The 14,067-nt window shown below is 46.5% G+C and overlaps 1 protein-coding gene across 2 annotated transcripts in view; it reads right to left on the minus strand.

Moving 5' to 3' along the window:
• Nucleotides 1–14,067, minus strand: part of RSPO2 (R-spondin 2) — a 164,653-nt gene that overhangs the window by 74,062 nt on the left and 76,524 nt on the right. For both annotated transcript variants that reach the window (XM_029913429.1, XM_024194490.2), the window contains exon 4: nucleotides 3,551–3,694. In XM_029913429.1, coding sequence (XP_029769289.1) covers nucleotides 3,551–3,694 — 144 coding nt within the window. The remainder of the gene's footprint in view (nucleotides 1–3,550; nucleotides 3,695–14,067) is intronic.

Consider the following 14,067-nt stretch of genomic DNA (forward strand, 5'->3'; position numbering starts at 1 on the left):
ATCAGCCGCCGCAGGCCAGGTAAGGAGCCGAGTCCCCCCCCCCCCCCTCGTCCTGGCTCCTCAGCTGAGCCCCCCCGTCGCCCTCCTGGGGGAGCAGCCCCCTTGCCAGCCCCCCTTGCCCACCTGGTGCCCCTACTCACCAGCTCCAGGAACTGGAAGCCAGCCACCACCCCCTCCCTCCAGGCTTGCGCCGGCATTCCAGCTGCAAGCCTGGGAGGGAGGAGGAATGCCGCTCAGCTGAGGAGCCAGGACAAGGCGGGAGGGGGGACTCGGGTCCTTACCTGGCCTGTGGCGGCTGGCGGAACATGCTGGCGCGGGGTGGGGACACTACCCCCCTACAGGGCAGGGCGAGGAGCCAGCCGGGGTCCCCCCCCAGCCGATAAACTTTACGTGCCCACTCGTGCGGCCCTGAGCCGCTCTCCCCCACCACTGCTGGGGTCCGGAGCTCCGCGCCTCTCGCTCCAGCAGCTCCTTCCCCACAAGGCGGCAGGACGTGCCGCATGTGCCTGGGAGGGGGGGCAGCGGCCACGGCACGGCCGGGGCCTGCTAATTCCCCCGGCACCTACAAAACAGCTTTTTTTTTTTTGCCCTCCCCCCCCCTCCCCGCCCCCCCGCGTCCCGATATTTCCTGTCAGTGATCTGGTCACCCTAGGTGGAGTCCCCCCTTGGTGCATCGGAGGTTGGTCCTGGCTAGTGCCACCAGGATCAGAGACCTCCTGGACTATGACTGAAGGGACTGGGTGGACTCCATAGTGCTCAGCCAGTGCATGGGACTCACCACCCTCGTGTTCCCCATCGTGTGCTCCAGGAGGCATGGGCAGCCTTATTGCCCATCTATCACACTTTCCTCTAGTCCTGCGGGAGGATACTCCCCACCTGCACCTTACCCCTGCCCCTCCGGACCTCATCATTGGGCCCCTGCCCTGCAAGCCACCCCTGACATACCACCTGAACCAGCTGCACAACATGCAGCCAGTCTGCCTCTGAATCGTCCCCAGGAAACGTCTGTGTGCACTAGTGCTCCACACCCTGCATTTCCTTGCCCTCATGTTCCACCCTGACACCAATTGGAGGGAACTCCTACCACCCCAGAAGGGTAAATATTCCATTCTGATCCCATGACCCACTGGGGATATTAGTTGGTGGCTCCTTCACGGAGCTGTGAGCACAAATGTGTACCTGGAACGGTTCACCACCTCTTCCTCTGACACCTGACCCTTCTGCAGTGAGAGGGAGACCCTGGTGCACATTTATATAGGGTGCATCAGACTGGAGAAGCCCTTCATCCAGCTCCTCCAAAACCTTTGTAAGGTGTGGCTGCACTTTCCCCACACATCTTGATCTATACACACCCTGTCTGTGATCCTATGAAGTCACGAGACCGCCTCATCAACCTCTTCCTGGGGCTGGCTAAGGTGGTCCTCTACCATACCAGGAGGAGGAACTGGATTGTGGGGAGGAGGGGCTTTGCGACCGGAAGCCAATTTCTGATCCCTTTTCAAGTCACATCTCCAGACAAAGTTCCTCTGGGCTGTGTCCACTGGCTCCCTGGAGAAGCAGTGAGTGCTGTCCGAAGTTCTCTGCTCGGTGTTTCCCTTTGGATCCCAGATTTTATCCCGGTGACCTTCACTCCCATCCCTGTTTTTCCTTTTGTTGTCCCTTGTCATTAGTTGAGGCCTGGGTCTGGTGCCCCCTCCCTCTTATGCTGCAGGGGAGAGCCTTTAGTAAAGGCAGGCCCACACCCGCCCACCCAGAGCCTCAATGGGTTCCCCTCCAACAGAACTGTAGTGAGCATGCCGGCATGCAGCAACAACCCAGCTTTACTGACTTACCCCTCCCAGAGCCTGCAGTGACTCAGCCATCAAGCATGTGGAAGCAACCTATCCCTGAGTGGAGCGTGGGTCAGATGACCCCCCAGGCTCTGATATTTTCCCAGTCCCGCCAGAGCTATAGATCAGTCTGTACAATAGCATTACCTGACCAAGAACCCTCTTGCTATCTCCCAGTGTATCAGATTCTCTCAGCCTGCTCCTGCCCCAGCCTTGCCCAAGCCCTGTTCCAGTCTTTTCCTTGCCCTGCTCTGACCTTGCTCCAGGCCTTGCCTCCACCTCCTGACCCCATGGGACTCTGACCACCCAGCTATGACCTTTGGCCTGTATCTGGACTCCAGGTACAGTACTGATTTGGTTTCTAACCACCCATCTTCAACCTCTGGCCTGCAGCTGGACTCTGGCTACAGTACTACTTCTGGCTTGTCTACAGACTATGATCTCGGTTCTGACCCCAGCCTCTCCTCAAATCTCGGTTCTAGTGCTACCCTCAGCCCAGGCCTGCCCTGACATCTGGTGTCAACCTCTGCTCTGACCACTAGGCATGACTATCAGGAGAGAGTGCCTCACATTACGAGCTGGAGCTTTAACAAAAATATCAAATATCATGAGACTCACTCAGGAGTCAGCAATGTTGGCTTAGTTTTATAAACTTTAAACGCTTTAAACTGGGAGTCACTCCTTTTCTGAAGTAAATCCAAAGCCATGGCAGGAATTCAGTTCAGTAGCTTTACAGAATCTGCAATTAGTACTCACCGTACTCTTGCAGATGGGAGCTATTCAGACATTGGGAGGTGGTGAGGTGAATTCAGTTTCCCTATCTCTGTCCTTTAATCCTAGCCCACGTGCCCTGTGTGTGTGGATGTGGAAGCACATGTTCATTTCCTCTTGGCTGTTGGGCCTCGCAAGCAGTAACCCCCTGCCAGGTTTCATGTGCTCCTATTTTTCCCTTCAACAGCTTGGGGATACAGGGGAGAGGCAAAGAGAACACACTGGGATTAGCAGCACTACTAGGGCCACCCAGCAAGGACCACGAGCTGGAAAGACAAATCCTCTCTCTGCTCCCATCCTGCCCTCTACACATGTGACATGGGAAAGAGAAGAGGGCTTCAGAAAAAGCTGAATGAAGGCAGAGTTAAAATTCCCAGCTCAGTATGAACTCAGCCAGCCTGTGGCTGGGCAACAGATATTGCATGGGTAGACTTAGGAGTGCACCAACCCCATAATTATATATATTATATGTAAAGGCCTGGTTTATACATTTTCAGGAGGATGAGGTTTTTAAAAAGCCAAGGTATAAGACCCTGATGATGGTGACGTAATAAAATTGACCAAACTCTGGTGTAGGCATAGGGCAGAGCACCCCAATATTGTGCTATTTAAAAACCTAGAGAAAGTCACAATGTTAGAGAGAGAGATGTTTTTCTGAGAACAGTGACTAATTTATTGAGATAAAAAAAGAGAGCTGGATTACATTAGTAGTTTCATCTAGTATATATACACCAATGTTAGTAAGAAAAAAAATTGTGTGATGTAATTACTTGAACTTGTCCCCTTTAATATCTAGAGAATTCAAAATGTCAGCACAAGACTATTATAAATTTCAAACCCAATTAATAAGGCATTTTGGAATCAGAAGTGCAGAATAAATCCAGCAGGCATTTCATAAAGATACAGGTGTTAAAATAACTGCTATGATAGAGTTGTGCAAAGATACTCACCCACGCATTCCATAGTTTCCTCTAAGGATGCAAATCCATCCGGGCATTCTCCAAAACAACGGCCTCTGTGTAAGTAAAAGCCAGCTTTGCATTTGGTGCAAAAGTCTCTGCTAAAGCAAGAGTCGCAGTTTTCTATTCTGCATCCTGAGACATATTTTAAAAGTTTTCAGTTAGAATAAGGCCAAACATGAAAACACTTGTAAAGCAATTAAATAGCAAAAATAGAAGAGTTTAAAAAAGGGATCCCGTCAACCTGAGATCCACCCAGTATTTAAAAAAAAATTACCTTTAGCTACCACATTTGCCCCAGAACCCTCATGCTATTTTCTGTGATTTTAGAACTACATTTTCCTATTTTTAAAAAATAGATATTTTTCTCTTCCCTGTTGCTGTATTAAAGATACACCCAAACAACAGAAACTGACTCAATAGTGGAAATTGCGAAGTTGATTAAGCACAAAGTGCTGCCAAATGCATAAAGAAGTTAAAATGTCTATTTTTTCTCTTGCCTTAGATGTTAAACAGTTGGTACAATAAAAATTTTAAAAAGTGCAAATTTTGAGTTGATTATCCTCCTGTGTGGGATAACATTGGGTTTAATAGAACTATATTTTATTGTGGTTCCCCCCTCCCACACACACACACACACACTTGTATTTAAACACATTTGTGGGAGAAAAGGGGGAGAGGGAGATATTTAGAGAAAGAGGAACCGATAATGTGCTAACATATATCATCATTGCCTATCATTGCATACAGGGTCCAAATCATTTCCGTTAGTTGGCCATGAACAGACTATTTGCAGCCACCTGAGAATGCTTTCTTATGCTATGTTTGATTTCTAAACTCACATATGAATCCATATGCTATGGTACAGATACACAGTTCTTCCAGATTTTATTTGCAAATAGCATTTAGCACCCAGTAACTTGACTTTCTGCTTCTCTTTTTGTTAGAAATATATGTGCCACATATCTCTTCTACAGCATGTGTAAGTAGCTTCCATGCGGCATCTCAGGATTTTGATTTCCTTCCTCAGTTGTTGACTAGCTTTTTCTCCCCATTTCTAAAATACAGAGTCACAGTGCTAGCTGTGCTGAGGATGCTGAAACTATTATATACTGGTTGCTTTTACTGACTACCCAGCTATAGTTACATATCAAGCTGATGCCTTTGTGTTACTTAGGTCTACATTGCTGCTGCTCTTGTGTGTTCCAGAAGCAATGTTCAAGGAGCAATCTGTTAAGGTCTCAAGAAATTGCTTCTCAACCTTCAGTTTACAAAACATCATATGACCCAGTTTATATATGAGTCACCCACTCTTTTTTAAATAGGAAAAAGGTAACTAAATCTAATTTTGCTGAGGATATAGAAGCTAAGACAAAGTATAGACTCTCCCTCATCCCAAGGACTCTGATCTGGTCCTATGCACAGAGCAGGATGCTGGCAGGGAAGAGGCTTCTGCTTCCTAAAGCAACACATCTGGGGACCAATCTTCCACTTCTTGTGCTTCCTAAACATTCACTGGACCTCTAGAATATTCAGGACCGGCTCCAGGGTTTTTGCCACCCCAAGCAGCGACGGGGGGGAGGGGGGGGGAAGCTGCAATCGCAATTGCGATCGGCGGCACCCCGGCGGCAGCTCCATCGCCCCACTTTCTTCTTCGGCGGGAATTCGGCGGCAGGTGCTTCCCTCCGAGAGGGATCCGCCGCCGAACAACCCGACGTGCCGCCCCTTCCCCTTGGCCGCCCCAAGCACCTGCTTGCTGGGCTGGTGCCTGGAGCCGGCCCTGAGAATATTAGCTTTCTCATACAGATATTAGAGATATTACTAAAAAGATGATTAAGGGTGTTTATTACTTGAAAAAAGAAAGGTAAACATTGAGAAATCAGTAACCATGAAAACCTTAAAGATAGACATATCAGACATTGAGTTAGTGTATAAAACAGGAATATAACTTCCTGGTTTATAAATGAGCCATCACACATGAAAAGGGGGACAGGTGATTTAGAGAGAGAGAAATTTAGATTTCACAAACACACACAGAGATCTGAAAACTAGGGATACTTAAAAGGCTATGTTATGGAATAATTAAATAAAATAGTATTGCTCTTTCTACAAGGTTTTGATTAGCAAAGTCTCAGCACACACACACACACACACACACACACACACACACACACACAAAATGCCAGGGCAAAATGTTCAAAAATTAACAGAAAAATCCATTATAAAATAAAAGAGTCACACACACATAAATCATGAATATTATTTGAAAAAATTTATTCCTTTTTAAAATATATAAACTGCATCAATATATCCATCGTTAGCATCTGAAGTTACATCAGAAAGCATTTGGAATTCATTTTATGCAACATTGTATTAGTTTTTGCGGTTACTTATATCATGCATTTCTTTTTCACTCTTTCCAAAGAAGCAAGTTGATCCAGTGTGGTACTTCTGAAATAGCTATTTGTAAATTCCTCTAAGAACTTTACAAGTTTATAAATTCTTTAAATACAAGGACTTTAGTATTTATTCTTAAACCTTAGAGGGCCAAAAGTTACAATAGGGCCACTTAAATTGATAGGACATTTTATCTTCTGCAGCAGTTAGGGAAACACAAGGCATTTTACAGCAACTCTTATTGTGACGTTGAACTATAATTATAGTTATAATTTAGGCAGTTTTCACAGGAAAAGTAATTTGATCTTTGGGACCCCTTTGTGATTATATGTAACCCATGTGCCTAATAGGGAAATATCTCTTTAAGAGATCCATTGGGGGAGGTAGGAGTGAGTTGTGTCTGGGCCATTGTTGCTAGACAGATTTAGCACTCCACATCCAGAAGCTTCTGGAATTGGGTGTGGTAGTTTTGGTTCCCTGTTGCTGGGGTCAGATGAGTCCTGGTCTACACTGGGGGGGCGGGGGGGGGAAATCAATCTAAGATACGCAACTTCAGCTACAAGAATAGAGTAGCTGAAGTCGACGTATCTTAGATAGACTTAGAATCACTTACTTCGTGTCCTCGCAGCGCGGGATCGATGGCCGCCGCTCCCCCATTGACTCCGCTTCTGCCTCTTGCTGTGGTGGAGTTCCAGAATCGACGGCAGAGCGATCGGGGATCGATTTATCGCGTCTACACTAGATGCAATAAATCGATCCCTGATAGATTGATCACTACCCGCCGGCGAGTAGTGTAGACGTACCCTGAAGCATTTTGCAGGAGGTTAGTGATATTGTTAACCCTCTAACAGGGAAGCATGGACAATGCTAATTATAGCAAGGGGAAATTGGAAGGGAAAAATAACTTGTATTTTAATTGTATGCTTTGAATGTTGTTTTGATTTTAGCCAAACTGTTCTAGTTAAATTGTCTCAAGTAGTCTGATTCACCAACTTTTCTTTAAATGTAGTAATGGGGAAAGTTTTGTATTTTCTTGAAACAGGGTGTTGTTTAAATCTGTACACTTAACTGAGTGATTGGTTAATGAGTTAGCTGACTGGCTAACAGTGATTTCAGCAGAGGAAGAGTCTGCATGGATTCCAACTGAAGATTCCTACAAGCAAGTGGAGGGAATATGTTGTTTTAGACTCAGCAGACTGCATAGATTTGGTGATCAAAGACTGAGTCTTAGGTGAGCATGTATAACAGTGAAAGTAATGTCTGTGGATTATAAAATAGCCATGGCATGCTTAAAAATTAGATTTTTGTTTGTTTCTTTATCATACCATTATTTAATTAAATTATTTCTTTAGTTCCTTTTGGGACTTGAATGTGGGGAGGTTGACCCTGTGCAATCCTTGCTGAAAATCCTTGGAGACTGATCTCTGGGTCTCCAGCTACTTTCTATGGGAGTTGGGGTTTTTTTTAAACCACTGGAGACAGGAAATGAAGTGAACTCTAGCCCACCCAAAGGTTACATATGCGGAGCTTAAAATTAGCTTACTGAGGTCTTCAACATACAATATGTAATAATATAGCTGCCACATGGAAGCAACGGCTCTTCAGGCTCTACCTCTCTTTTACAGATCTATCTATCTTAGGCTACATCTACACTATAAGCTAGGAGTGTGATTCCCCTGCTTGTGTACACATACTCATTCTAGCTCTCATAAAGCTAGTGTGTGTATAAATAGCAGTGTAGCTACGGTAGCACTGGTGGTGGTAGTGGAGGTACGTCTGAGCCATGCCAAGTAAAACTTGCCTGAAACCCATTGGTATATACTTGGCACAGCTCAGACGTGCATCCACTGCCACTTCCCACGCTACCCTGGCTGCACTGCTATTTATACTCAAACTAGCTAAATGAGAGCTAGCATGAGTATGCATACATGGGCAGAGGAATCACATCCATAACTCAGTGTAGACATAGCCTCATGGCTCCCATTACCGTAGTATCTGAGATGCTCAAAATCTTTTAATGTACATCCTTGTGAAGTAAGGAAGTGCTTCTCCCCATTGTACAGCTGGAACCCTGAGAGACTAAGTGATTTTCCCAAGGTCACGCAGGGAGTCTGTGGCAGAACAGGAAATTGAACATAGGTCTTCCAGATCCCAGGCTAATCCTCTAACCCCTGATCATTCAGTCTCTCTATGTGCGTAGTCTGCTGTTAGTACTGGTCCCAAGGGAACCTCAAAATGACATTCAGATCCTCTGTTTAGATAAAGCCCAAAGGTTTGGGTGCTTACCCAAAATTTAGTTGCCAAAAAGGGGATAGTCAGCTGTCCGCTGTATCATTTCCTCTACTTTTATGCCTGAATGGATCTCCTAGGGGACTAGCATCTGTGTATGGGGAGAAGGCTAGGAAGTGATGGCTAGTGAGAACATGTAGCAGCTTCCACCCATCAACCCTGATCCTGACTTAGCTACTCCCTGCAGGAAATGGATTTACACAGTCTTACTCAGACAAAACTCCTATTAAAGTCAACCTAAATTGCTTCATGTACACAAAAGAAACTGAGATCCTTGGTTGGAAGATAACAGAAATATTTATTATTATAACTAATAATGGCAGCAATTTTGTCTGGGTTAAGGACCAGGCCCTTAAAACTTAATCTACAATGCACATGGACTGCAAATTAAGAGCCTGACCCTGCAAAGCCTCTCCCAGGTTAGCAAGCACTTTCAAGATGAGGCCATAAGATGACTTGCTTTCACGATAGTCCTGCAACAGTTAATTGCAATGCACGTTTGTTATATTCAACATGCATTGCAAATATTTCATTAATTGCAATGCTTGAATCAAATGTCCAGTATGTTTAAATATTCATAAAAACATTTGCTTCTTGCCCACCCACACAAGACAGTTTGAAAGGACATCAAGGTTTTTCCAAATAATTTAGTCCAATGATGAGGTGCAGAACAGAACATGAAAAGAAAAATTAGCATCATGTGACCCTCCCTCACATCCAAGTGACGCAAATGTACACTTGAAATAATGCATTAACTATTACTTCCAAAACGGGGAAGGGAAAACATATTTTGAAGTTGATTTCATTTCTAGATGATCTGGTGGTTCCTTCTGGCCTTAAAATTATGACTCATTTATGTACTGTTGTTTTAAATGAAAAATCACTTGCTAAAAGCACCCTTTGATAAAAGTGTTATATTCTTGCTAGATGAATTTTCACTTCACCTGACTTTATAGAAACTCCCTTAAAAGCTTGCCTGGTTTGGTTTAACAGAACATATGCAAAGAGCATGTTTAAAAAATAAATTAATAATTCTATTCCATTTCAGTTTCTGGATCATAATTCAAAACTCCTATCCTATTTCCATCCTTTCTTTTGCCTTTTTTGGCAGTTCAGAGTTGGTTGTTTTTTTTTGGGGGGGGGGTTTGGTTTGGTTTGAGTTTTTGTTTTATTGTATTACCGCAAAGTCCCCAATGTTATAATTATATTATGGAGGCACCGGTAGCAGCTCCATAGTTAAGGTTGAATTGAGATTTCCACTTAGAGCAGTTCACTCTAGAGCAGTTTTTTTTCTGATGAAGATAACTGATTCTGATTACCAGACTCTTACCATGTAACCTAGTCCAGATTCAATTTGGGGAGGGGGGGAAGGAATAATGAAAAAAACATTTCTGCACTATTTTAAGAGTTCTAAGACCCAGATACTCAGCTGTGTCACACTGCCACTCAGCACGGTACACTCTCATGAGCCTTAGGATTGCTGGGGGGCAATCCTCACCATAATTTATAATAGCCCCAAAAGGGCCATCAGCAGCCAAGGATCACCAGAGAGTAGTGCACAGTGACCACTCCTCATCCTTGATGCAGCCACAGCACATCCTCTACACAAGTTGGCTACTAGAGGTCTTGAACCCAGGCCCACCAAGCATGAGCCTTATCCACTGCACTGGCTCATGATAAGGGAATTGCTGTTAATACCCAACCACCAGAAGCTACACTCACTGACTCAGTAGGCTCAAATGACTAACAGCAGACTGCTGATTGGACACCAGTGGGTATAAAGCTTCCTGTTCCTGTCCCATCCCTTGTCTGAGTAACTAGTTGCTAGGCCCGTTGCTGCCCAGACCTCTGAGACCAATTCCCATCTTCCTCACCTGGTTCCTGCTCCTTGTTCTTGCTGTCTCGTCTTGTTCCTACTACCACACCTCATCCCAGTTCCTGTCACCATGCCTTGGTCCTGCTTCCTAGCCCTGACTGTACTTGCTGTTTCTGGCTTAGACCCTTGGCATGGCTTCTGACTGACTCTGGCTTTGACCCTTGGTGGGACCATGACCCCGAATCTACTCCTGGCTCCAACCACTTTGTCAGACTGCCCACTTTATGGGCCCTGACAGCTTGCTCAGACCAACCTTGGTCTTCTCTGGGACTCATTATTGAACCCCCAGACCAACTATGGACACCAGTGGGGCTCCCACCTTGCCATCATCCCAGGGCCCTGTGAGTCTTCAGGTGCAGATCACTGCCCTCCAGGCAGAGAACCAGAAACTGAGAAACCCAGTATGACAGTTGCAGATGGGAAATCATTCCTTTCAGGAGCAAGCCACAGCACTCGGAGCAGCTGCGGGTAACCACTCATCATCTCTTATGACACCAGCTCAGGAGACAGGCCCCAGAGTTCCTTTGCCAGACAGATATGATGGCACCCTCAGTAATTTTCATGGGTTACTCCTGGGGGAATTCTACACTACTGTGCATGCACAGAACTAATGTCCCCCACAGATTTTCTTTGCTTCCCCGCAGAAAAATGGCTTTCTGAAGAGAAGCAAAGGGAAGCCACAAGAGCAATCATAGGATCCTCCCCAGCAGTATGTTTTGGGTGTCCAGGGCAGCCGGCAGAGAGGTAAATCACTGTGGGTTAGGGGGCAGGACTGGGAAAGACCCGGCTGGTGCCTCCTACCCTACACCAGGCTCAGCTGCTAGTCCTGCCTGGGCTGCGGAGGACGGGACTTCCTCTTCCCCTGCACGACATCCAGGGCTGTCAGACCTACACTCAGATTTCGCCCCCGGCTGTAGGAAGCTCTGTAAACTGTCCCCACCCCACGCTTCCTACACCCATCACTCCTCAGCTGCAGGGGGAGGGATCACTGTACAGGGAGCTGCTCCCCCATCTGCCCAATTCCCATGCATCCAGAACCCCTCATACCCAGACCCTCCCACCGAGCCTCACCCCCACTCCCGCATCCAGAACCCCCCCAACAAGCCCCACTCCCCCTGCACCTGGACCACCCCAACAAGCCACCCACTCCCAGATCCCCGCCCTACCAAGCCCCAATCAGCTTCACCTGGCTCCCCACCCCACTGAGCCCCACTCCCCCAGCATCTGGACCCCCCCCACTAAGCTCCCCACACCCAGACCCCCCCCACTGAGCCGCAACCACCTTCACGCAGATTGCCCCACACAGAACCCTCTCCACCCATACCTAGATCCCCCCACACTAAGCCCCTCCACACTTGGATCCTGCCTTGCTGAGCCTGCCTGTCCACACCTGGTGCACCTGGCATGGAGGAGCAGGGTCCTGGGGTGTTTCTGGGGCAGGCCCGGTCCTTGTGTTGTGTCAGGGTTAGGTGCAGCCTCACCGCTGAGTCCATGTCTTGGGGGCGGAGGGGGGAGCTGTATAGTGATCTCCCACCTCTGTGCAGCCAGTGGCTGTGCTCCCCAATGCCATGCCTCCACATTTGACAAATAAAATTTGCAGAATTTTAAAATACTGTGTGCAGAATTTTTATTTTTTTTTGGTGCAGAATGCCCTCAGGAGTAATGGGTTCATTACCCAGTGCGGACTCCTGTTTATGCTCCAGCCCCAGGAATACATCACAGACCAAGTTAAGGTGTGATTAGTACTGAGCTTGCTTACTGGGGAGGTCCTGGCATGGGCCTCTTGCTTTTTTAGAACAGAATCACTTGGTATTGACCAACTGGGACTCATTCTTACAAATGTTTGCCAGTATTTTCAATCACCCTCATAAAGCCCACATGGCAGAGACTGCCTTATGAAAGCTTCAGCAAACCCTAGGGTCAGCCCCTTCCTATGTCACCCCATTCAGACATTTGGCCATAGATACCACCTGGAATGATGTGGCACTCTTCCATCAGTTTTGGCTCAGGCTTTGCAAAGAATTAAAAGACAAGCTGGCACAGATGGCCCCACTGACACACACACCCCACCAGTTTATAGGCCTTCATGGACCCATGTATCTGGATAGAAATGTGACTGCACGACCCACAACTGGAACGAAGGAGGAGACCATCCACTTCCATCATTTACCAAAGCTCAGCCCTCAAGGCCAAGCGAGTTTTCCCTGGGTAAAGTCCATACCAGCTGACATATAATGGCCCTGCCTATCCCCAAGTGAATGAGACTAGGAAGACAGGAGAACCTCTGCTTCTATTGTGGAGGAGCAGGGCATGCAGTATGCAAGTGTCCTTTCAATTCCCCTACTAACCTGATGACAGGGAAGAGGCTAACACCACACCCAGTCGAGTCTGGGTACCATGAGGGAGAAACCCCAAGATTATGCTAACTCAGGAATTCCTCATCCATCTCCATGTCTCCATCTCCACTGCAGTTGCAGATTGTGCAGTCAGAGCAGGACTTTCCAATACAATAGGCCTTGATTGATTTAGGAACAGGGGACAATTTTATGGATTTTTCTGTGGGCTGGGCCATCAGTCTCCCAATATAACCCAAGGGTAACCGGACCTGGTAGAAACAGTACATGGATCTTGACTGGCATCAGGCCTGGTTACACAGAGACCGCACCACTGGAAGTGGTGACTGGGGATCACCTCAAAGTCCTACAGTTTAACATTATTTCCTCCTAACATTTCACCTTGGACTTTTTAGGGTCACCGCAGCTTATTCTTCACAATCCCCATATTCTGTGGTCTCAATGAGTTACTGCCTTTCCATCAAGCTTCCATAGGGACAATTCCTTTCTCGTTCAAGAACTTGAAACCCTAGAAATAAAGCCAGAGGGTTCCATTCCTGTAACCCAGATGTTCCCCCCACATGGCAGCAACCCTGCTGGACCTAGAAACTCCATCCCGGCACAATAAATCAAATCTTACTGTAAAATACCAAGACTATCATGATATCTTAGAAAAATGGAACACAGACTCAGTACCCCTGCATTTTGTTAACAATTGCCCCATCGACCTTTAGCCCAGAACCAAGTCTGAAGCAGAGTTAGCAATGTTAAGGGAGTACCTCCAGGAAAACCTAGCAAAAGGTTTCAGCTGCTGCTCTACCTCCTCTGTACTTTTGGTGAAGAAGAAAAAGACTACAGATAGTGCTTAATTTGTGCCAGGGCTGAGCCCCAGCACCTCTAGGGTTGGCAGTTCATAGCCCCAGCACCTCTGGGCTTGCTGCATCAGTTATGAGTGTAAAAAAAATTGCTTGAGCCCTGGCACCTCTTTCATTACAAATTAAGCACTGAGTACTGGGTACTGCACCAAATAGCTAAATATAATCAGTACCCCTTACCATTAATCTCACTGCTCCTGGATAGGTATTAACTGAACCTTAGAAGAGCACATACTCTAGTTTGAATCAGGGAGGGAGATGAGAGGAAGACAGCCTTTAGAACGAAGTATGGACACTTTGAGAATTTGGTAATGCCCTTTGGACTCACCGGTGCTCCTGCCACTTTCCAGCATCTGATCAACAACATTTTTCAAGATATCCTAGACCAGTTTGTGGTGGCATATCCAGATGATATCTTAGTCTATTCCAGTAATCAAGCAAAGGGCCTGAGAGAAGACCAGGATCTAATTGCAAAGCGTTTGCCAAATTTAGCATTTTTGGTCCAAAAGTTCCTCTGATCCCACAGACTAAAAGATCACACAAACTTAAGGAACTCAGTTTTAAGATCTCTGACATAGGAGCCTTTCTAAATAAAGCTGGGGGGGCAAGTTATTTACATTCTTCATAATTTTGGCCACAGAAGTCAATGGAAAATGATCTCAACTATGGGCTTCCAGACACAGAATGACAACTGCCTGAGGGGTACTAGAGCTGGGAAGAGCAAGAGCACAGAGGTGG

Source organism: Terrapene carolina, unplaced genomic scaffold, assembly GCF_002925995.2.
Source record: "Terrapene carolina triunguis isolate 2854851 unplaced genomic scaffold, T_m_triunguis-2.0 Scaffold58, whole genome shotgun sequence".
In the NCBI taxonomy this organism is placed as follows: Eukaryota; Metazoa; Chordata; order Testudines; family Emydidae; genus Terrapene; species Terrapene triunguis.